At 47.4% G+C, this 24,036-nt stretch overlaps 1 protein-coding gene across 1 annotated transcript in view; it reads left to right on the plus strand.

Moving 5' to 3' along the window:
- LOC144824185 (putative methyltransferase DDB_G0268948) overlaps positions 1 to 24,036 on the plus strand; it is a 641,160-nt gene that overhangs the window by 109,133 nt on the left and 507,991 nt on the right. Inside the window, exon 3 of the mRNA XM_078683341.1 lies at positions 14,306 to 14,466. Coding sequence (XP_078539467.1) covers positions 14,306 to 14,466 — 161 coding nt within the window. The remainder of the gene's footprint in view (positions 1 to 14,305; positions 14,467 to 24,036) is intronic.

The raw sequence follows: 24,036 nt of genomic DNA on the forward strand, positions 1-24,036 counted from the left end.
TGAAGCACATACTTCTAATTTAGTAGGCTTGGCTAGACACAGGTAGCTGGAGAGCTCCTGGTAGATACTCTTTGGAGAAGCTTCTTTTATAGGGATAATTGTCTATTTATTTTAATTGGTGAGCTTTATAGTCTTTCACCAACAAAGGGAATTGAAATCTAACCCCTTAGTTCCTTAATTACCAGAGTGATTTGAAGATGCTATTGTAGGAGGGGCCTGGCTAGCGTCCAACCCCGATGGCCGCAGCCTAATAAGGCTCCGTGACCGAGAGAGCTTCCCCCAAACAATCCGCATTGTTATCCTGCCCAAATAGAGATTCACTGCAGCAGACTCGGAACCCGAGCCCCCCCGCTCCAAGGAAAGACTATCAGCGCCACGGAACTCCCAGCCCTGACCGAGTTCCGCCGCCGTTGACAACGCAGCGGGCGTGGGCGGCCGGAGCCGGTGACTAAATTAGTGCGGAGGTCTGGCGGGCGGTGCGGCGGCAAGCACAACAAACTCCGGCGGAAGCCAGGGGGCGAGTGATATGCTCCGGGACAAGAGCTGACGTCGGCACCGGGAGGGGGACCCCTCCTGCAGCCGGAAAGTTAAGAGCAGGCCCGGAGCTGGGACGAGGTGCGGGGCGGGCGGCCTGGGATGCCCCCGGGGCACTGAGGCAGTTACAGAGGAACGCGGAGGTCCATGCGTTGCCCAGCCACTAACGGTGTCCCCTCTAAGTGGAGCAAAGGCACACCGGACACGTAAACAGAGCGGCACACCCGGCAGCGACTACTAACAATTGCAAGGGCTCTTCGCTGCCAGTGATAACCCATAAGAGGACCCGGAGCATGCCTTCCCACACGTAAGTACACGCTAAGCAGGCCTGATCATTAACTCTAGTGATACACCAGCCAGGGATACGCAAAGACATCCAGAGGCCCCACCAGAGAGGCGAAGCGAAAGGTGAAGGCCAGGTACGGAGGCGACGGGTGCAACCTCACGGCTCAGATCTTGGGAGGGCTTGGAAGAGGGGTGGACGTCGAGGATATCGAGTGACACACTACTGCTCCTCAGCCCCGAAGAGGCACATTCAGGTGCGCCAATACAGGCTACAATGAGTGGCAAGGGGTCACGGACACAGCAGACTCCCTGGCTGGAGAAATATGCCTACAATAAAGACAGCGCTGACGCAGCGAAAATGAATGCATCGCGGCCGTCCTCCCAGGCTCCCCACAGCCCAGGCGCCACCGACAAAATCACCCTCAAAGATGTAATGGCAACATTACAGACGATGCAATCTTCCATGGGCACAATCTCCACGGACATTTCTTTCATGCTGGCAGACCTCGCCAAAGTGTTGGACCGCCTGGGAGAAGTAGAGAAAACAGCGACGGGGCTCTCGGCAGACACGGCGGACTTGCAGGTCAGAGTGCGCATATTGGAGCAGGATAACATCATGCTGAAGCCGAAGCTGGACGAGCAAGAAGGTAGATCCCGGCACAATAATGTGTGCCTGGTGGGCGTACCAGAGACGGCCGGGGGGCCGGCGCTTGACCTCTTCGTGGAGGACTTAATCCAGACCCAGCTTCAGCCAAGAGGTCTCTCCAAGTATTTTTCCGTGGAGGGAGCACATCGGGTCCCGGGAGTGATCTTTCCAGCGAGGCTACGGGTAGAATCCAAAGGGAGAGCATGGTTCCTGGAGTCCCCTGAAGAAGCAAGGAACTGGCTGGAGGGCTGGCGGCCGGCGCGAGGATCCAGACATCGTGGGAATGCCCGTACTGATTCGGACGACGGAGAACACGGCGCTGGAAATGGACACTAAAGACTGGACGGAGCAATTCAAGCCCACGCAGGATACGGACAAAACTGCAACCAGATCATGGAACAATGGTCGCTCCCTGGGAACAGGACCCATAAGTGGACTCTACGGAGGGGGCGGGTGGGGGGGCAGCGTTGTACCTGACCACGGCAGAGACATATGAGAGAATCTGCTGATGGGAGAATGAAGACTGCAGCAGGTAGGAGCTATTGAACCTAAAGGTGCGGACGGGACTATCGTCCTATGAGGGGACCTCATAAGGGTCAACGGGGACTACCCCCACATGTTAAGCAACTCACTAGGGGAAAAAAGTACTCTGCTTAGTTGGGGAGGTGGATAGTTATGGGTCCACCGGGCAGGGGTTTTCTATATTGTTCAGTTTAGGCGAATTTGTTTACAGGTTACAGTTCCACAGTCACTTCACAGCACAACGCATACGAATACACGGGCACGGGGTACATACACAGACAAGGGGGCCGCGCGACGACACCTGCCACATGATCACCACATTGGGCAGCGACACAATGGGCCCTGAACCCCAAACACCAACAATGGTCCCCCCCTCCTGTCCATTATATCCTGGAATGTAAATGGGTTGGGTCACAAAATTAAAAGGGGCCTGGTCCTGCAATATCTGAGGAGAAAGGGCTCTATGGTGGTGTTGCTTCAAGAAACACATTTGACAGGACTGGCCAGTAAGGCGATGAACCACTGGGGGTTTAAGATGGCCGTTCATGCAGAATTCTCCTCCGGATCCAGAGGGGTCGGTATACTCATTCATAAAAGTTCCCCACTGGTAATGACGAAAACATGGGCGGATGATCAGGGACGCTTTGCTGCTATTAGTTGTCAGTGGGAAGAGCGCCCCTACAATATGGTCTCCGTATACATCCCACCGACACTACATCAGTCAGCCTTTCACGATCTTGGGAAACTGCTGTTAGACATGCCAGAAGGCGAACTGATTATAGGGAGGGACCTCAATGCAGTGCAGGATGCGGCCCTCGATCGCAACCCACCCAGGGACGACAACAGATCCAATCAGGCTCTTAGGGAATTTCTTGGCGCCATGGGCCTCATGGACATATGGAGACTACAGCACCCCACTGATCGACAATACACTTTCTACTCAGGAGCACACAATAGTCTTTCCCGAATAGACTACATACTAACGCTAGCAGTGGCCCCAGAGAAGGTAACAGCGGTTGAGCACCTAGCCAGGGGTATCTCCGACCACTCCCCGATACACCTTACCTATACTTTACAACTTCCTAGACGGCAGAGAATCTACCCCCTATATCCGGGCTACCTCCAAAATCGTGACATAGCAAAAGTCCTAGTAACGGCCACTGAACATTATTTCACCGAAAATGCGTTATCTGTAGACTCACCGTACACGCTTTGGGAGGCATACAAAACAGTTATCCGGGGGCAGGCCATTTTGACCATCACTCGCCACAAGCGAGAACAAAGACATAGTGTTGAGTCCTTGGAGGCCGCGGCGTTGGAGGCGGAAAGAACACACGCCACAGACCCCAGCGAGGCCACGGCACGGACCCTTGCATTAGTTGCCCAGGAGTTCCGAGCATATGCCGAAGATATGGCAAAGACACACAGACACAAGACACAGAATATACGAGTTGGGGGACAAAACGGGGAAAATGCTAGCATGGATAGAAAAGAAAGACGGAGCAGATAGGTGGAGCGCCCAAATTACGGTAGACGACGGCACACTTACAACTGAGCCCCAGTTAATAGTAGAGGCGTTAGCAACATACTATGAAAAAGTATACACGCCACGGGGGGGGAGTGACGGAAGAGGAATGCCTACAAGTTTTGGATGAGATTCCACTGACCACCCTTTCGCCCGAAGATGTGGAAATGCTTGAGGCGAACTTATCGGGGGAGGAGGTAGGAAAGGCACTGACGGCGATGCACACAGGCAAAGCAGTGGGACCCAATGGCCTACCAGTGGAGTTATATAAAAAAGTAGCAAACAAGATCACGCCCCATCTGTTGGAAATGTATAATTATTGTCTCACACAGGGAACACTACCGAGAGACCAAAGGATGGCAACCATAGTGACAATACGCAAACCCGGGAAACCACCGGAACAGCCCTCTTCATATAGACCGATATTGTTGATAAACGCAAAAGCAAAGGTATTGGCAAAAACGCTAGCGATACGACTGCAGACCCATCTTATGAAGCTGATTCACCCAGATCAATCAGGCTTTATGCCTGGACGTAGTACCTCCCTGAATCTACGGTGCCTCAATGGGGTGCCTGCTCGCACCTCAATGCTCCACGAAGATGCTGCTATTCTTTCCTTAGATGCGAAGATGGCATTTGATTTAGTGGAATGGCCGTTCCTGTTCGCTGTACTTCGAAGGATGGGTTTCGGCCCCAAATTCTGTGGGTGGATCCGACTGCTCTATACGGCACCTCTTGCTCAGGTAGTGGCAAACAGCCATGTATCCAGGGAATTCCCACTGGGTAGAGGGACGCGACAGGGTTGTCCGCTCTCCCCTCTCCTCTTTGCCATCATACTGGAACCACTAGCTACATGGATATGCACGACATAACTGTTTAAAGGGTTGCATTGGGAGGCGGGCTGGGAGGACCGTATCTCCCTGTACGCAGACGATGTGTTGATTTACAAGATGTCCCCGACGGAGTCCCTGGAGGTACTGTTTAATATTCTCACAGTGTATGGGGGAAAGTCAGGGTACACAATAAATTGGTCCAAGTCATTGCTTTATTTACTCTACGGCCAAACACAAACACTCCCCCCGGACTGTCCCCTACAAATTGTAACTGGGGGATTTAAAAACTTAGGCATATATTACGCCCCAAGAGAAGGTTTTTGTGGAAAAAAACTTGATGGGACCCCTACAGAGACTGAAAACGGATGTGTTACACTGGTGGTCCCTACCGCTGACACTATTGGGAAGAGCAGCACTCTTTAAAATGCTGGCTCTCCCAAGGTTCCTATACGCACTCCAGAATACCCCCTTTCCGGTCCCGCCAGCGTATTTTAAGGACATAGAGGCGGAACTCACCTCCTTATTATGGGACAACAAACCCGCCCACATTGCGCAGTCTAAATTGATACGCAGCTGGTATGACGGGGGAATAGCCCTACCCAGCGTCAAGATTAATTACTGGGCGGCGCAATTAGCGATCATTAATCAATGGCTGCATGCCCCACACAATGATCCAGCATACAGATTAGATAGGGAGGTGTTGCCGGCATATAACTTGATGAAAGCCCTCTATGCAAACAAGAAGTGACACACCCTGACAGGTCCCACGGCACACACAATAAAAATTTGGCACACAGCACAAAAGGCATTGGGATGGGAGGGGGTGGTTACGCTAGCCACTCCCCTGTGGGCGACACGCAAACTGGGTACATTGGCCAACACAAAAGAATTTAAACAATGGGACCTAATAGGCATCACAAACATCGGCGATCTATGGGTGTGGGGGGAAATCATACAGTTCCCAGCGCTCCAAGAAAAATATGGATTGGCGGACTCAGAGCTCTACCGTTACACTCAAATATGGCACGCACTTAAAAGCGCAATCCCTACGGGTAGTAAGCTAGCCGAAGCGTCCCCCCTGGAGGACAGACTCCTCACAGATCACTTGGACAAAAAAGCAATATCGCAGACATATCGTAAAATCTCAAACAATCTCCCGGACCCCACAGTGGTTCTACGTAGCAAATGGGAGGCAGAGCTAGGGGACCTAGACGATTCAGACTGGATGGACGCGCTGGCATCAGCCAGGGAGGCGGCAATCCCGTCTCGCCAGAAACCAGTGCAACTCAAAGTGCTGCATCGTATATATTACTCCCGCACCACATTACACAAACTGGGACATGCACATGATCCACTTTGCCTGGGAGGCTGCGGACAGGCCAGAGCGTTCTTACATATAATATGGGATTGCCCAAAGATACAGGCCTATTGGGAGCAGGTCTTAATGGAGATCGCAGAAGTCGGGGGGGGGGTAGAAATCCCAATAGACCCGAAGTGCTGCCTCCTGAACATATGGCGACCCACAGACCTGAAGACAGCAATGAAAACATGGGTAACGCTGGGGATGGCAACAGCGAAGCGTAATATAGCTAGGAACTGGGGATCCAGGATAGAGCCCACGCTGCTGCAATGGGAAAACGATATGGACACAGCTATGGTATCAGAAAAAGCAGTGTACACCAATAGGGGCTGCCCCAAAAAATGGATGAGAATATGGGGGAAATGGAATGAGTTCCGGGGCAACATTTGTGATCCGCCACAAGAGGCCTTGACCCACGAGAGTAGCCCATGAGTATAGGTAGGCACGACACTCTGTAGGTACCCGGAGCTGAGGTGGGGGGAAGGAGAGGGGAAGAAGGAGGGAGGTGTGGTAAGATTCATGGGGCTTGAAGATTGTCGCATAACTTGGTGTAATATATGGTGTCTACAAAGTGTATTCGATCAAATTGTACTTTGTCCAAACTTGAAATGGAGATGACTCTAGTTAATGGATGTATGTAAACTCCTGGAAATGGAATGGAAAAAATGCTATTGTAGTGTGGATGAGTGAATTATGTATTTTGTCGTTTGTATTTTGTATACTGTATTAATTTAAATATATCTAATCAAGAAGAACTAGTCTAACTAGATGTGATAGGAGTTACAAAAGTGTATGGTTGATGATGTATGCTGAAGAATAGTTGTATTTCTTGTTATAAAGCCCTCACCCACCAACCTAGTTGGTGGCATGCTTCATCACCAGGCCTACCCGATGACACTGAATGCGTCCTGGGTGTGCTTCAACGCCTGTATTACAGCGGAGCAGGTATGTTACTGAGTGTGCAGTGCTAGTGACGTGAAGGGTGATATGTTAAAAACTGTCCAGTGACCCCATTACTCAAATGTTTACTTTAATGTTTGGGCCTCTGGCAGTAAAATAAAACAAGGCGTTAGATGTAGGTGGAGTGTTATTAGGGTACTCCTGCATCCAGTGGGTGGTCTACATGTTTCAGCCAGGCCTTATTCTATAAACTGGCTTTCCTCAGGACTTTTATGATATGTGAGAGTGTGAACTATACTACTGGTCGTGTCATAGATCATAAAAATGTGTTGCATGTGCTAAGGTGCACTATATGTAAGAGGGGCTTCCCTCTCAAGGCATTACTGTACATAAAAACATACAAGCCAAAACAAACACACAGAGATGCGAATCAGCTCGTTAAGCATAATCAAGTCCAATCATTGTAACCGGTGCGATAATATGAGTGGCAATAATATCGGTAACAACAAAGTAGTGAGAAGAAAAAATACCTTAGTTCTCACACAAACGTTTTGCTGCGAGTGCCCCATGAGTTTCCGGCAGGGGTGCTGGCTCTTTGGGAGAGAAAAGAGAAAAAAGATGGCGGGTGACCATTGGTGATTGCTGAAAAGGAAAGGTCTTACCAGATCAGTCAAGGCGTGGTGGTGCCTCTAGAGCGACTTACTGTGTATGAGCTCAGCACCCTCCTGTCAACCTGTAGTTGCTGCTGCAGAACTCTGACAATACAGGAGCCGGGTTCGCAGGAGAATTTAAATACCTCTCATTGTTGGCCCGGTGTGTTCAATTAATGAGAGAGACGAGTGGAGTCTGTCGGGTAAAAGGAGAAAAATAGAAAGGGGGCCTGGTGTGTATGCAGGGCCTGTACTGATGACGTGGGGTCAGCGTTGCCGGTTGCTACGGAGAACTGCCTGCGCTGATGACGCGGTGTGGGTGTGGCCTGTAGTAGGGACTCAAAGTCATGACGTGATACCAGAGGTGTTGGTTGTCATGGAGATGTTAGTAAGCATCGGGAAATGGCGCTCTGCCTTGTGTAAAGAAAAGAGGCAGTGATGACATAGAGACTAGTGTGGCCGGTTGCTATGGAGAAATGCCTGCGCTGATTACGCTGTGTGGGTGCAATCTGTGATGTGGTTTATGGGTCATGACGTGAGTCCAAAATTGTTGGTTATCATGGGAGTGTTGGCAAGCATAGAGAATCGGCGTTCTGCCATGTACAAAGGAAAGAGGCATTGCTCAAACAAATTGGGAACCATGGTTATAGCGTGCCGGTGTACTGATAAGTGTGCTGTTTACGTGCTATTGGATAGCTAGGATTGCTGAGCGAGGTTAGGGAGGATTGCTGAGGCCAAGATGGGCCCTATTGTAGGATGTTTCGGCAGAGGTACCATTAATGTAGGGCCTTTGGGGGTACATTAATAATGTGAGTGCAGTCTCTGAGTAACATAATCAGAGGGGTTCCAAGGATAGGGACACGGAGTGGCCAATTTGTGTCTGTTCCAGAATTCAGACTATGCCACGGGATGGAGTCATTAAGGCCATGGAGCTGGGTGGAAAAGCGGTAAAACCATTGTTGTTCCTTGGTCAGTAGGAATTTTTAATTGTTCAGATTGGTCTGATTGAACTGCTCGATCACTGTCCAAGACATATCGCTGGTGTATGTCCTTGTTGTAGATAGTGATTAGTGAGAGAACTTATGATTTTCTTACAGGGTATTGTGCTGCGGTGTTCAACAATTCTTGTCCTGACCTTGCGAGTGGTCATGTTCACGTAGCGGAGGCCACATGGGCACTCGATGAGGTACACAACGTTCATAGAATTACAGTTGATGTGTGTAGTATTCAGGACAAGACTGGTATGATGAAGTCAACGTAGCTTTATTGAAGAATAGATAAACAGGTAGGCAGATTTCTGTCAGCAGTCCTAAGTATCCATTAACAGTCCAACAACAGTCCCACCGGGAGCAGCCTGCTAGTTGCTCAGCCCCATCCATCCAACCGTTATTCTGCTCCAGTCACCCAAGCATTCCACACATAGCCCACACACCAAACATTCCACTCAGAACACTCACACAGGCTGAGCAGCTAGGGGCAAGTTTTCATTAGAGATAGATAGTGATAGGAGAATACTACAGTGTGTTGTAGTTGTTTCCAAGTTTTACCTGGTTCCAGTGAAAGTGTCTTGGATGTGCGTGTCAGGTGGCACACACTGCAATCATTGCATGGGTAGTGTCCAGTTACCTTAGGAAGACCCCATGTGGTGAGGACGGTATTGGAGGCGGGTCTTTGTTGTGTCCTGGGGCGTGTTGTCACAAGACGGTCTCCTAGGCTGCTGTTCTTTTTGTAAGCGAAGAGAGGTAGTTCCCAGCTTATGGTGCCTGAATTGATGATTCGCCAGTTTTTTCGGATGATGTTGGCTACTTTGTTTGAAGCTACATTATAGGTTGTAACGCAGGTCATGGGAGGGGTGGATGCTTCCCGTGTGGTGTCTTCCAGAAGGGCTTCGCGGTTTTGATTGCGGGATCGCTTTTTGGTTTTCTGGATGATTTTCCTTGGGTAACCACAATCCTGTAGTTTGGAGGCAAGGGCAGTAGACTGTTCATTGTAGTCCCTGATCTGGCTGCAATTCCTGCGGATGTGTAGGAATTGCCCAAATGGAAGATTTTCTCTGAGGGTCCTCGGGTAGAAGCTCTCGTACCGGAGGAGGGAGTTTCTGGCTGTAGGCTTGTAATATGTGCTGGTGTTGAGTGTGTTAGCTTCAGCAGTTATGTTGAGATCCAGAAATGACAGGGTATTGGGGCTGGATGTGCTTGTAAAGCGAAGGTATGGGTCTCTTTCAGTAAGCCATGAGAGGAATGACGATAGGGTAGTGGGAGTACCTTCCCAGATCATGAAGATGTGTAGCGACGCCATATTCGGATTTTAGAAGAATATGGGTTGGTTGGGGAGGATATATGTGTGAGAAGCGACAAAACTCTTTAGAGTCCTCAGACATATGAGGCCAGTGAAAGTGTTGGGCAAGCCTGTCCCAAGTCTTGTTCTGGCCTAAGTGACCTGCAAGGGGAATCTCATGGGCTAAGGTGAGAAGGAAACCTCTAAGAGACAAGGGGATGACCTGCCTCCTGGTAGCACCAGGTTTGGGGTCTCTTGCCTCAGAGTATAGGAGTCCATCATCCCAATATACCTTATGGGCACCTGTAGCATTCCCTGCAGCCTCAGCAGCAGCCTGCTGTCTGAGGGGTTCAAGGGAGGAACAGTCTAACTGGGCCTGCCTCAAGTCTGCCCTGGAAGGTCCCCCTGTCCCAAGAAACTCAACCTGTTCAGGTTCAAGCTCTTCTAGGACAGTTCCTTCTGGGGTCTTGGGGTCAGCCTCCTGAGAGGACTGATCCTCAACCTGAGGCAGGGGGGAAGGCTCAGCCTTACCCCTACTGCTCTTCCTCTTGGGTAGTGTCTGGTCCATTCTTCCAGGATCCAGCACAAGTTCAGCTGGGCATTTCTTGGCCTGTGCCCTGGTCACAGCAAGGACATGTGAGGAGAGACCTAGCATTTCTACATGAGTCCTGTACTCCACATCTGACCACAGTGAGGATTCCAAATCATTGCCCAAAAGACAATCTGCTGGGAGGTCTGAACTAACTACAACCCTTTTGAGGCCAGTTACCCCTCCCCAGGAGAAATTAACAACTGCCTACTAAGGGGGGCATGCTCCCATCTGGATTAGAGGGTCCTGCAGTAGCAGCCCTTCTGGCATCATATGTCTCTAAGAGACCTAACAGAAAAGGAGTGGTAGGGTTAGAACCCTGTTTCAATTTCCTGGAGGTACACAATTGTCTCATCTCCTGGAAACTGAGAGCTGCATATCTGGAAAGGACCTGTGGAGGGTCACTAACCACTAGGGGAGTCTCTGAAGACTCTCCATGGGTAGACATGCTTTCTAGTGAGGTGTAAGTGATGCACCTACCTACACTATGGGTTTTCCTACTGATCCCTTGCTAAGAGTTGTAGTCAGGGTGTGCTAGGCCCTTTCTACTACAACAGCTGGTTCAGTAGAACTCAGAGTATTTCTAAGCTTGTTATATGTACCTAGAGTATCTTATGTGATCTTGCAAATGATATTTCAAGATTATATTTGGTAAAAACAACAGCAAGCTCAAATCCCAACCGCTGCACACCAATGTGAGAAGTTGGCCTGATATATGATGCTCACTAGTTCTAGTGATCACCTTGTATCAGTCCAAACAACCCTTATGGTGATTGGTTGTAAGTCAACCTTATAGACCAGCTATCCTAATGGTAGCATGGACAAAGCAGACTTAGGCTAAACTCTTTTGGCATGTGAAGCCAGCTGTTTTACCACAATATAACCCCTTGAATATCAGATGAAAGGACACCACACAGGTTGTTATGAAAATAAACAATATATTTATTAATAACAACACCTCTGAACTCTTTATGAGGTCAGAGGGCTAAGCACATGACAATCTCTTACGAAAAATACGACAAGTTGCACAAAATTACAATGGTGCCCTAGAGGCACGACAAACCATATACTGAGTAAGTGGAATGTGAGAGTCGATAAAAGAAATGGAGCTGTCCAGAGGCTGGAGGTTCGCTAGGACTACGCTATCTTCACCTTAGGTAAGTAATAGGAGGCCCACGGGAAGTGTGTGCAGAGTGTGAACTCACACGCGAGATGCGTAACAACGTCTGTGGACAGTACAGTTCAAGTTAAAGGTGAGTACGGACAATCCTGACTAGGTAGGACTAGAATGACTGTGGAACTGGACACTAGGACAGTTAAACTACCCTGGAGCATCGAAATGCTCTCGTTACCTCACCCACGGGCTGCGGGTGCATAGGTGTCAAAGTGTGTCGGGTTCTCGCTTTGAAGTCTACGGAGCTTGGCAAAAAAGATGCTGCAGGCGACCAGGAGGAAGATGTCCGGTGCGATCCAAGGGTGGATCGGTGAAGAAGAGGACCTGAAAGCAGAGGGGACAGTGTTCAAAGTCACTAGCCAGTGACCGGTGTGGAACCAAGAAGGAACCAGGTGCTGTCGTCGCGATCAGGTGAAGAGTGGACGCTTGACTCTGCAGCCACGTGGACCAGGAGGTGTCTTTGACGACCAGGATGGAGGCACGAGCTGTCCCGCGCAGGCTCTCGCTGTCGGCGGTGTTGGGTCCGGAATTGGAGTCAACAGGCCTTGGCAAAGGCAACCCACGCTGTGAGTGGAAAAGACGTCTGGTGCGGAATAGGAGAGTCCAGGGTGCCCCTCTTTTGGAAAGGAGCAAGGGCCAGTCTGGAGCAACCAGACCAGCAGTGAAGATTCAAAGGTTCGTCGTCTAGGAGGCCACTAGCCAGCCGGCAATTGACCAGACAACGCGTCGAGCAGCAAACAAGCAAAAGGGCCCCACGCAGATCTCGTGGAAGCTGGAGGGCTGATCTTCGGTGCATGGGCTGCTCGGGGCTGGGGCTTCTCAATCCCCATAGCACTTGGTCGAGTTTACCTCAGGAGTCGTGCTGGAAGCGAAGTGCAGGTTCCTTCAAGATGGCTGGTCCCACGTGTCTCGTCGCACCCACGGGTCTCAGCTTTGCTGCAGATGTGAGTTGAGGTCGGAGAGGTCTGGGAATCCGGGTCTCGTCGGGCTCTGAAGTCTGGATCCTCGAGGGAAGACGACAAAGTGAAGCCGCTGGACGCTTGATGGTGCCTGCAGTTGCAGGGTGGACACTCCTTGTCCACAAGGGAGATTCTTCAGTCTTCTGTGGAGCAGAACGTCGAAGTCCAGAGTTTCTTCTTGTAGAATTAGTCAGGATAATCTAATTTGGAATAGGACCAGCTCCTACCTTTATTCTCCTAAAGGGGGCTGCACTACTGACTAGGTCCCTCCCCTGGGTGGGACCAGGAAGGAAGTGGTTACACCCCCTATCCTTTGTCCGGTTTCCCGCCAGAGCTGGGGCAGGGATGCCCCAGCAACTGGTTTGAACCGGTGTATTCACAGGACACCTTGTGTGCCCCAGGCATGTCTCATTCCTTTCAGGCCTGTCCTACCCAATACACAAAATCCTGTCTGGGGTGGTCCTAGCATCTCCCAAGGCAGGAAACCCTTTGTCCAAGCCTCCCTCGCTGGAAGGACTCCCAGCAGCAGGAGGTCAGACTTATGTCTGTGGTGGCAGCATCCATTTTGTGATGCTGAGGCTCGAGTTAACTTTAACCGGGGTTCACAGTTACCTACATGTCGTGTCCCTCTAGAAGGGTGGAATGCTACCCCCGTCGCCAGAATTGGCGAGGGGGTAGTATCCCAATTCGTATGACACCTTACTCGACATGTTTTGATAATGTTATACCAGAAATTAGCATTTAACCGCGAGGTTGATAATGCACTTAAGAGTATATGGTATAGCGTTATCATGGAACTGCTATTAGGACTTGGTTCCGCAAGCTGCAGACGGGCTCAGCTCATGCCAGAGCACCATCTCACATAATTCCAAGCACTCTGCCTTCAGGATTGATAAGGCCTGCCATAGGAGTGACTGATAGGAATACATGTGTCCATTTTAGGGTTAGATATAGGCATACTATATCTACAGCAAAGGGTAATTATACCACCTTGCCCCAGCTGTCATGCAGCCAGTTGTGTCAGTTTTAGATGGCCAGCCAGGGGTGGCATAATACATGCTTCAGCCCCTGGTAGGCCCTGAGTACACCTATGCCCTGGGTACAGGGACTGATAAGGTGGTCCAGTACCAATTGGTAAATGCCCCTAAAGTACATGGTTGTCAATTTAGAGAGAGAACAGCTAGGCTGTGGGTCTGATTAGCAGGCCCACAGCCAGGGAAAGTCGTAAACCAGTGAAGCAAACAGCAAAAATCTGGGGTGACCATAGGATTGCAGACCCCACTCTCCTACAATATGTGTCTGTTCAAAGTGGTGGACATAAAGTCCTGCAACAATGGGGGTGAAAACGCTCCCCATGGATGTACCATTGGTCTGTAGGTAGAATACCCCTTCATATTCAAAGTAATTCTTTTTGAAGGCTAGTTTGGCACATTCCAGGATGAACTCTCTCAGTGTGTGGTATTCCCAAGGTGTTTCCATCAATATGTCATGCAGTACTTGTAGGGTAGCATCTTGAGGAAAACTTGTATAGAGGCTTTCCGAGTCCAGTTCCACCAAGAGTTGGGTCATTGAGTCAAAACTCAAGTCTTTAATGATGTTATTTAAATGCTTGGAGTCCTTGATGTATGTGGGTGTCCTCTGTACCAAAGGATTTAAGAAAAAATCACAATACCTGGAGAGGGGTTCTAGTAGCAAGCTAATGCCAGACACAATAGGGTGTCCTGGCAGGGGTCTTGTTTCTTTGTGGACTTTAGTTTACATGACATGACCATAAGGGTAATGTAGTATATGGCCTGTGGAACAACCTCCAGAGGCAACCTATGCCAGCACCTCAGATGAGTACTGCCCATTTTTTAAGTTCTCATCTGCTCCAGCAGGGAAGTTCTGATTGAGCTGAGAGTCCTTTCTTCAGAAATGATGAACTTAGATATGAGTATCCATTGTATATTAAGAGAAAACTGGCACACTGTATCACTATAACATTTATTTTGCTTATAAACCAAGCCGTTATGTGATAGTCTTGCTAAGACTCTTCTGTCGTCCTTCTTCAGAAAGGTAAGCCCTTTGGTATGGCAGTGGATGTTGGCTGTGGAACTGGACAGAGCACACGGATCCTGGCCCCCTACTTTGAGAAGGTTGTTGGGGTTGATATCAGTAAATCGCAGATTCAAGAGGCAGAGAATGTCATCTCCCCCATCAATGTGAGCTACATGTAAGTTGACCTCTTTTTTTTAAACTGTATTGATGGTATTTCCAGGGTGCCTCTCAGCCAACATGAAGAATAAATAGACCACATCCTCAGTATTTTTGAGCTTGGCACCCACATTGCCATGATGGTCAGCGTCAAAGTGTTGAGAACGGGAAACCTATGCTGTTCATAAACTTACATCACTGAAAAGTCACAGGTTGTGGTGTGCCTTTTCCAGTGGATGTCTTGCCTCTTATGGAGCTAGTTCACTTTTATTGATCTACACCCTTCTATATTCTAATAGCCTGGGTGCCACCAATGTGAGAATTCCACACTTGAGCCTGTGACCTCAAATTTGGGGGTTTCATACCTTTTCATGAACCTACATATTGTGAAGACTTCAACAACATCCTGAGGTCACCATTTTGAGGGATTCAAACCATCTTCCGACTGTACCAAATTGGGTGATTCTACAAACCTTCTATACTATGTTTTTCTTAGATTGCTCTTGCCTATATGACTTGAAATACCATATTGGTAATGTGTCGCCCTGCATTAGTTAGTGGAAGGTACCTAGAACCCTGAATTGTTAGAGGTTCAATTCAGTCGCTATGCTGCAAGCATACTGGGTGTAGACACATGCTTGTCCAGCCCCCCACAATTTAGCACTTCACTCAGCTTTAATAGAGTTTGAAGTCACACAGTCTGCTGCAGGGAGAGGACTGTTGTGATGCATGTTGGCATGTATAAATAACCAGACACCGTCAGTAGATTTTGAGAGGGTTTATTGTATGTTGAATGGGTACATAAATGACCCCACCAGAAGCAGATGTATTTCGATGCTCAGCCCTGGTCTGTCTGGCACAACTGCCCCAAGGGAACCCTCACGACACTGACATTCTATGACATCATTGAGTAACTTGACAAGCAGGATACCAGAAGAACTCAAAGAGCTCTTATACCTTTCCCATAATCTATGTATGCTTTGGTGAGGGCTCTTGTCGCTTCCCCGCAATCCAGTACTTCACACCATCAGTTTTTGGAATTGAAGCACACAGTTTTCCTCCTCAAAGTGCAAAGAAACGGAGGAGGTTGAGGTAGCTAGCAGTTCAAGATGTTAATAAAAAGAGGATAGACGCACTGTTACTTTCGAATCAAAAAGGAAAGTTCTGTAGAGGGTTTCCTTTACAGGTTTTGAATACACCTCTTGTCTACCGTCTGGGGCAAAGCAGACTGCAAGAACCAACCAGTGCCCTAGTTCAAACCAGTGGCAACCGGTTAACTTTGAAAGTGGTGGATCATAAGTACATATTTTAAACAGGATAGACCAAGTGAGTGAAGTGGGTGAGGATGCCTTCGTCTAGGAAGGTTCAGGGACTTTCCCCCCCTAAAATAATCCAAAGGTGATGAATGAACTAATCCAGGACTTTTGTGGTGCTCCAGGTAAGACTCGCACTCAGCAAGGGTGTTGAGACTCCCCTTTCCCAAGAAATCTTTGAAAAATGGTGGCAAATTTGTATCGTTTTCAGCAGTTCTAAAAAAGTAGCTAAAGAGTTATATATGTGCTACAGGCAGTAAATAAATCTGGTAAAATACAGTTATAAAACAATTTCAAATTCTATATAGCAACTTTCAGAGTCTTTTTCCACAATTCGTCTTAACAGTGGATTCTCTGTAATATCCTACAAACCTTATCAATATAAATGATGAAATCTCCCAACACAAGTAATGAAACATCCACAGCAGGAAGTGGCCTATGGGACTGGTTATATAAAATCAGCACAAACCCTCGATAGCTAAGAATGACTTATTCTTCAAATACTAGCTTTGAAAATATTTCATAAGCACATTCATTTTATCCAAAACATCAACTTGAGCGTTTCATACAATAAAGGCCTTTTCACTATGAAATAAACAATTTCCATTGGCATAACTAAATGTCAATCTCATATAGTGAATCTAGTCGTTTTCTTACAAAAAAAATGATATTTTTGCAACCAAAGCACAAAGGTTCATTTGTTAACACTGCAAGTTGTATTTTTCTCTGAGCAGTCACAGGCACTACTGTTGCACATTGACAGATGTTTTGTTTCCGTCTCATGTGTCATCATAATCAAATACTAGGGATTTCCATCAAAAGAGTGATTTTCACCGTAATTGTGTCAAGGACAGTCAGTGCAGCATAGACGCAATGTGCTAAGAATGGACTTGCTATTATGGGATAGCCACGATGTCACCAGTATGTCATTCATGGGCCACCATTATATATAGACATCCAGCAGCATGTCACCAGGCACGAATAAGTCGAGAATAATCCATTACGCAGGGACACCCAGCATTCTCAAAGAGTGACCCAATATGCATGAATGAGTCACCAGGATCCAGGGATCACCAAGACGTCACAAAAATGGCCACCTGCTGGAATACCCAGCTCATCACCAAGAAGGATGTCTCCAATGTCGTTCATGATCACCTGGAAAATGATTGAATAAAGATTATTTGAAATTAAAAAATTTCTCTCAATCAATCAATCAATCAATCAATCAATCAATCAATCAATAAGCTTTATTCGGTTAAAGAGTAGCAACCATAAAATCAAATGTACATACATAGAAACAAAAGACTAATTACTTTAAAAGCAGCAAAAATTAATTCACAATTCATAATTACATTAAAACATCATACTTTTTCTGGCACAAATTGATCTTAAAATGTATGGCGCAACATAAAAACAAATTTCAGGCTCTCTTAATGTAGACAATAAACTCATAGCAGCATTGGTAGTTTTAACGTTATATTTCTTAAACAATGGTTTTAAATAGGTGATTCTGAAATTCAAGTACAAGTCACATAGAAGTAGAAAGTGCAAGGTGCTCTGCTTAGTATGCCCATCACATAGACACGGGAAGGCTGATCGCTGTTTCATTATGGGGAATGCTACTTAGTGGTGAACAAGGCCGAATCTCAATCTTGTTAAAACAAAACAATGTGAGGGTCTCGTGAATAATGTTAGGTAGCGTTGAAAGCCATCAATATCTAGATGCAAGTGGTAGAACCGATATGTGAGTTTGCTTCCCTACAGTTCTCAACCTGCACTCCTTCTTATGGTACAAGAAAGTATTTTTTATCTCCAGTTTAGTCAACCCCATTACATAATTTGGATTTTCCAGGACCATCATATTGAACACATCTCTAAATACATTAGCTATATATTTAGGCCAGGAGATCTTAAGATAATTGTCAAGTCGCTGGCAGTCCTTAATAATTGATTTAGTAAATACAGTCTCCTCCTTTGACCATATTGATCTCCAGAGTAGTAGGGGTCTAAGTGCTATCAAGTTTGCCTAATAATTGAGCCCCACTTCGCAATGAATCAGTTCAGAGGATGCTGAAGCAGGCAGACATAGAAGCTTTTTTAAAAAGGAGTTTTCCTCTATTTGCAATTCTTGGCTGGAATGGTGACCCCAAACCCCTGCGCCATATAGTACATTAGAGGCGCATCTAGCTTTATAGATGTCAGTCATGTCTCTGATGCGGCGATCCCCCAGTTTAGATGCGAACCTAAAGACCCCATACACATGTTCTGTCATTTTAGCCCGGACATTAGACATTTCACGCATCCATTTACCGTCACCAGCGAAAGATAGCCCCAAATAACAGAACTTATCTATATTGTGCACTTCCTTCCCATCTATAAAAAAGATTTAATATTCCTGAGTTTTGAGCCACAGACCATTGTGTATGTTTTGACCTTGTTAATCAACAACTTCTTATTAATAAAATTTGCGAACCCATCAATTAACCCCTGTAGGCCTACCGGAGTTTGTGGTTCTGAAAATCTGGACCCTGTTGTTATCCCGATATCGAGGTCCAATACCCGTGTCACAAAATATCAACGTACCATGACGAATTTGGTGTCCACGAACCGATAATGATTAGGACATCATTCCTATACATTTGCGTCATAATCGAGGGTCGCCAACGACCCTAAATCGTAGTTTCCGTCCCGACCCCTTAGACTCCATTTTGTGAACGACATCCATCTTACGTCTTGCCCTCATGATAAGTCAATTAAAGGTCGAGCTTGATCTAAAAGGACACGTCCACCACGTCCACCTTCCCCGACTTCCCCCTGACCTGTCCCAACTGACTCCATTGCCTTTAGCCAAACCTGTTTGGGCAGCCCCTCGCCCAGTGGCCAAATACGATAGCATCAATACATAACATTCCTCAAACCATTCACTACATACAGACCATGCTTTCTACAAACATGCACCTGTCCATACTCCTTGTTTATGGCCAGTTTTATGACTGGGTGGTACCTTCCTTTATTGATGTTTCATCGATATCTGATGGGAGTTCCGGGTCTGGCTGGGTAATCTATCACGAACTGGACATCTATAATGTGGGCTTGCTTACATGACTTCGCTCTTTGTATTATTATAGAAATATGTTTACAGCCGTATCATAAACTCAAGAATTCTTGCTTGCAGCTATTATTTCTGTATATAAGGAGAAGGCTGGCTCTGTAAAAACGAACAGTCTCCTGAGAACACATGACCCGTGCTTGTCGTGCTTCTAGGACACCTGTTACTTGGTAGCTATCAATAAAACTTGATCTCTGACTGCGACTAGAAGACTCCGTGTTTCTGTGGTCCGAAACAAGGGGGAACTCAGAGGTCTTCGGGTGTTATTCCCTGGCACCACCGGGTTCCTAAAAACCCGGCACCTCAAGTTCTAGATAAAAGCACAGCGTTGTCCACGTAAAGCATAATCGGTACATCCTGGCCCTCAGCTGGGGGGGGCGTCCGTCTGTATCTACTTAAGAACTGCGTCAACTTCATTAAAAAATAAGGTAAAAAGCAATGGTGCTAGGAAGCAGCCTTGGCGAATACCACGTTTTAGGTTAAAATTAGGGATACATTGGCCCCTTTGGCCGTACTGCACTCTGGTCGCAAATTTCTCGTACAGCCTAGTTAAAAAGTAAATAATGGGCTCCGTGGCCCTGAGATTGAGTAAAACTGGCCAAAGTATAGCGTGATCCACTAGATTTTTTCTCCAATTTGTTACAGAAGGCCCACTAAGATGAGCACATCACCCAATATGCCATGCAGCCTCAGTCACCATCATAGCAGGTGTTGCTTGTGTTTGGCCAAGAAGGTTCTGTGATTCTTCGAGTTATTCGTTTTGTACACAAAAAATTGTAATTTCCTTCAATATTGACATACTGTCGGGCTCTTTCAGTCCTGTGTCCATTGTGCACTGAATCGGCGATTTGCCGTTGCAGCCCATGCAATATAATTTGTTTTATTTATTTATTTATTTACTCAACTCTGTTTGGCCCAATTCTGGAGTTTACTACCCCCACCCTGCCTCTGCCCCTGCCCCTTCCCCACCACCACCCACAGCACTCCCTCGAGGAGCCGCCACTGCCTGTGTACTATGCAGGAAAATCCTGGTCTCAGGATAGCATGTGTTAGGAGCGGGCTAAGGTATTTTTGGCAAAATCATACGTTTTTTTCTGTCAGTTTTCTCTTTTATATTGTGAAATTGATGTTAGGTATCTATACTACTATTATAAAGAGAGAACTGTGTCCTTTGAGGCAGGTAAACTCAAAAAGTACACCACCAATCCAAACACCCAATACATCTTTGAAAACGTCAAGGCAAGCAGATGGACATAGGCTATATAAGAAAAAATATATATATGTTAGAAGGGAAAAGTAATTTTTAAGGAAAAGTAGTCCCTTCGAAGTAGCGCCAGCTAACGACGTGCGTGCTGACATCACGGGTCGGCGTCCAGGAGCGTGGAAGCCGGAAGCAACACCCTGCGAGGACCGGAGCGCGGAAGTGACACCCTGCGAGGAGCGGACAGGAGCGCTGAAGCAACACCCTGCAAGGTTCGGAGCGCCCAGGAGGACCGTCGACATCAACATGCCCAGGGGAGCGTGGAGTAAAAGCGGACAGGAGCGTGGGACAGGAGCGTGGGCAGAAGCGGCCAGGAGCAAGAAAACGGGAGCAAGGAAACAACACCCTGCGCACATGATGCTGGTGAGTACGCTGTGCTGTGAGTACGCTCTGCTGTGACTACGCTATGCTGCTCCCGCTGCTGGCCGCTCTGCTGCGCGTCTCCTGCTGCGGTGCTGCCCACAGCCCCTTTCTGCCCCGGAAAACGTCGGGACCGGCTGCTAATATTTAATATTGTGGTAAATTGATGCTTTGGTGCTGGAAATTTATGCAACTGTATTTTGTCTTGAGTATTGTGTTTTTATCAATGTCTCAATGTGCTACATGAAGGTGATGCTATTTTATAGGTATTTCATATCACAGTAAAGTCTGCTAATTTTCTGCCAAATTGTTTATGTTTTAACAATTGCACTTTCTTTCAGGTTGTGCATTGCTATTTGTGTTTGTGAAATGTTTGTATTGATGCATCTATAAATACCATTGAACTCATAGTAATGTTTATACTGATGTTGATGTACACAATGATACTTGTACGTACAAAAATGAAATCAAATCACTTTTGTTGAAATCTCCATATAACCTCTCCATCAACCCCGAGTAAGAAATGCTTGGTCGGGCCGGCCCTATGCTCTAGGCCTGAGGTTACTGATTGACAGATCACAAGAGGGGTGGCACGTAACTAACAGGACAAACGGACCAATAGGAAAAACCCAGATTAGTCCCACAGATAGGCAGCAACACCACAATGGTCCTCAGAGATTGGCCCCAATAAAATACATATGGCCGGAGGGGTGCACATTCCCAAAACAACATAAAGTTAGATGCCACATGAAGTTAAGAACCCCAGCCAATCAGGATACAGCACACACAACACACACAACACACACAGTGAACACATGCTCCCCATGCCGGACATCTGGACATGCTCCCACCCGCCCTCATTGTGTACATGCAAGGTTGAGAACCACCTGCATTTGATATCAGGTGGGAGAAATCTATGGCTTCATGACTAGGCCCACATTTCACTCTCAAAACAGAATCCATGCATTGTTTTATGATGCTTTAGAAATGTATACAAAGATGTTCATAACGATTGTACTTTGAGACAGTCCTCTGTACCTGTGCTCCAGGCTGTAGTGTTTGATTAAACCAACTGTTCCTGTTTTGCATCTTGTCTTTGGTTTTTAGGTGCTCCACCAAAAATAAGACATTTGAATGTAAAAGCACACCAATAAAAAACAAATGCACAGGAATACCGTAAGATGATTGATGATGATACGTAAGGATGCAAATGTTTTCTAAAACTTAACCGACAAACAACAGCCCTTATCCAACAGCTCTGCAATCGAGCCACAAAAGTACACTACACTTCCTGTGGCCCACCATCTCTCCAGCAACCACCCACATAATCTTAACAAAGACTCAAGTGCGCAAGTCATAGACTTCAAACTTTTATCCCACTTTTACATCAACTCTTTCAAACTTCTCTAAAGTATCCCCAATCACTGGAGGACCACATACATCTTTTTTGGATCCATTCCCAAGATCTGCAATGTTCAACAAGTTATGTATTGTTTCACAATTGTATACCCCCTGTTTACTGTGGGTGTGGCCTCATCGATATGTTGCCAAAGATCTGCCTAGTCAAATGAAGTCAACCCCAATATTTGCACAGCGCTTGCATAGGGACCTCTCCCATGTCACCTATATTTACACTGAAAACAACTCTAGTATTCCACACGCACTTCACAGTACGATCTTACACAACACATGGTATCAACATATGACCGCTGTGGATGCCCAAATGTCAGCCAGGTCATGCTTCATCTCTTCACTGATACCACATGCATTAGGCGCAGACAAGCTTTACTTGTCCCAAGAGATAGCCCTGAAAAAGCGAAATGTCTTTTCCACCTATACCTATTGTGGATTAGGGCCAAGATACAATCCAACAGAGTAGAACCCCGTAGAGTAGTAGTGAACGTAACCCGTGAAGAGCCAATCCCACCGCACTATACCTCTTCACCGATCCTGGCAAGATTAAAAAAAAGCTAGATAGGATATGCAGGTGGGGCACCATTGGGGGTTTGGCCCCAAGTCATTCCACAAAAAAGATTCTTGAAGGTAGCAAAGCTACCACACCAGTGCACAAACAAGTTTTCTCCCATCTCCATCTGTGGTCCAAGGGTGGCCCGTAGCGTGTCTGGTAAAGTCTTCCTTAATAATAAATGGATGCTAGACATGGAGTTCCAGTGTAGGGCTATCCACCTCAACAATATGAAGGGAACTGTGCCTCCAAGGGGAGGGTTAAATACCGGCATAGATAACCCCTGTCAGGAAATATTGACACTGAGATAGATAGGTACACGTGGTTGGAAGGGAAGGGGCAATCCTTAACTCTATGGAAACTTACACTGTATTGCTTGTGTGTCAGAGGTAAAGGAACAGTTCCACTCAGCACTAATGAGAACTGTGGCACATTACAGACATGCAATGGGGCACCTCCACGCTTTGTGAAACCTACTGACAATGCAGTAAATTTGCCTACACCCAGCTTGTCCCCGATGGTGAAGCCTGTGCTCCCTGGTCACCACACACATCCCTATCTTGGTCATTCCTGGAGAAGATCTGTCAGAGATGTACCAATATTCACTACAGAAGAAATCAACTCTATTGCATCAGACTTAAGAAAAAAGAACAGCTGGTTATTTTGTCTGGGCTCAGTTCAAGGACATTCCGGAAGAATTCACACAGTTTTCTGACACAAAAGTCAATGTGGGAGGGTCCAAACTCTTCTTCATAGTGCAGACGAAGGCAAACACTCACTGGTTGCAAATAACCAGATGGGAAATGATGAAAATGGGGAACAGTACTGGGCTTGGCCTAAATGCTATAAAGGAAGAAGTAAGAGCTATCCTCCTCATGGTGATGCAGCATCAGTATGCGCTGGACTTGATGAATGCAATGGAGGGAGGGGTGTGTGCCAAGATCAGTGTGTCCTGTTGGGTTGGCGTGGCTAACCGCTGAACATGGCGGGCCCGTCTTAGACGAGCTCGGGCCCGAGCCCTGCATCCTGCTACATTCCTTGCTGTTGCTGTGACGCTAACCACCCACAATTGCCTGACACTGCTCCAGAGGCCCACTGCGCTGGTTTTGGGGGTCGATAAGCTTGAGATTTATTCAGGCGGCTGACTTTTGGCAAAGAGGCCTTGGCAGAGCTGTCTTTCTCGGTGACCATCTGCGCCCTACGGAGCAGAGTGCCAGCCAGGGATTGATCTGTGAGACACCAGTGTCCAGTGCCTGGTGTCGGGAGGGGCACAACCCCACGTGGAGCTTGAATCTTGGCTGGAGGAGTTGAGACACCATATCCGGCGGTGCGGCAGAGAGGAGGTGTATTGCCCGCTTTTCCCGAGCTGCGTTGGAACGAGATGGGGTATCTGCGTCCAGTGGGGTGTACCTGATCCTCTGTGCTGCACCCGCAAGAGCGTCCAGCTGGTAGACGGACACGTTGGTGTCAGCCCTGCGCTGGGGCACCTGGGGTCCCTGACCGACGTGGGAGGAGTGCAGCCACCATTAGCCTGCTCATGCCAATGCAGGAAGAAGAAGCTGGCTGGTCCAGCCCACACT

Source organism: Lissotriton helveticus, chromosome 3_1 (genome assembly GCF_964261635.1).
Source record: "Lissotriton helveticus chromosome 3_1, aLisHel1.1, whole genome shotgun sequence".
In the NCBI taxonomy this organism is placed as follows: domain Eukaryota; kingdom Metazoa; phylum Chordata; class Amphibia; order Caudata; family Salamandridae; genus Lissotriton; species Lissotriton helveticus.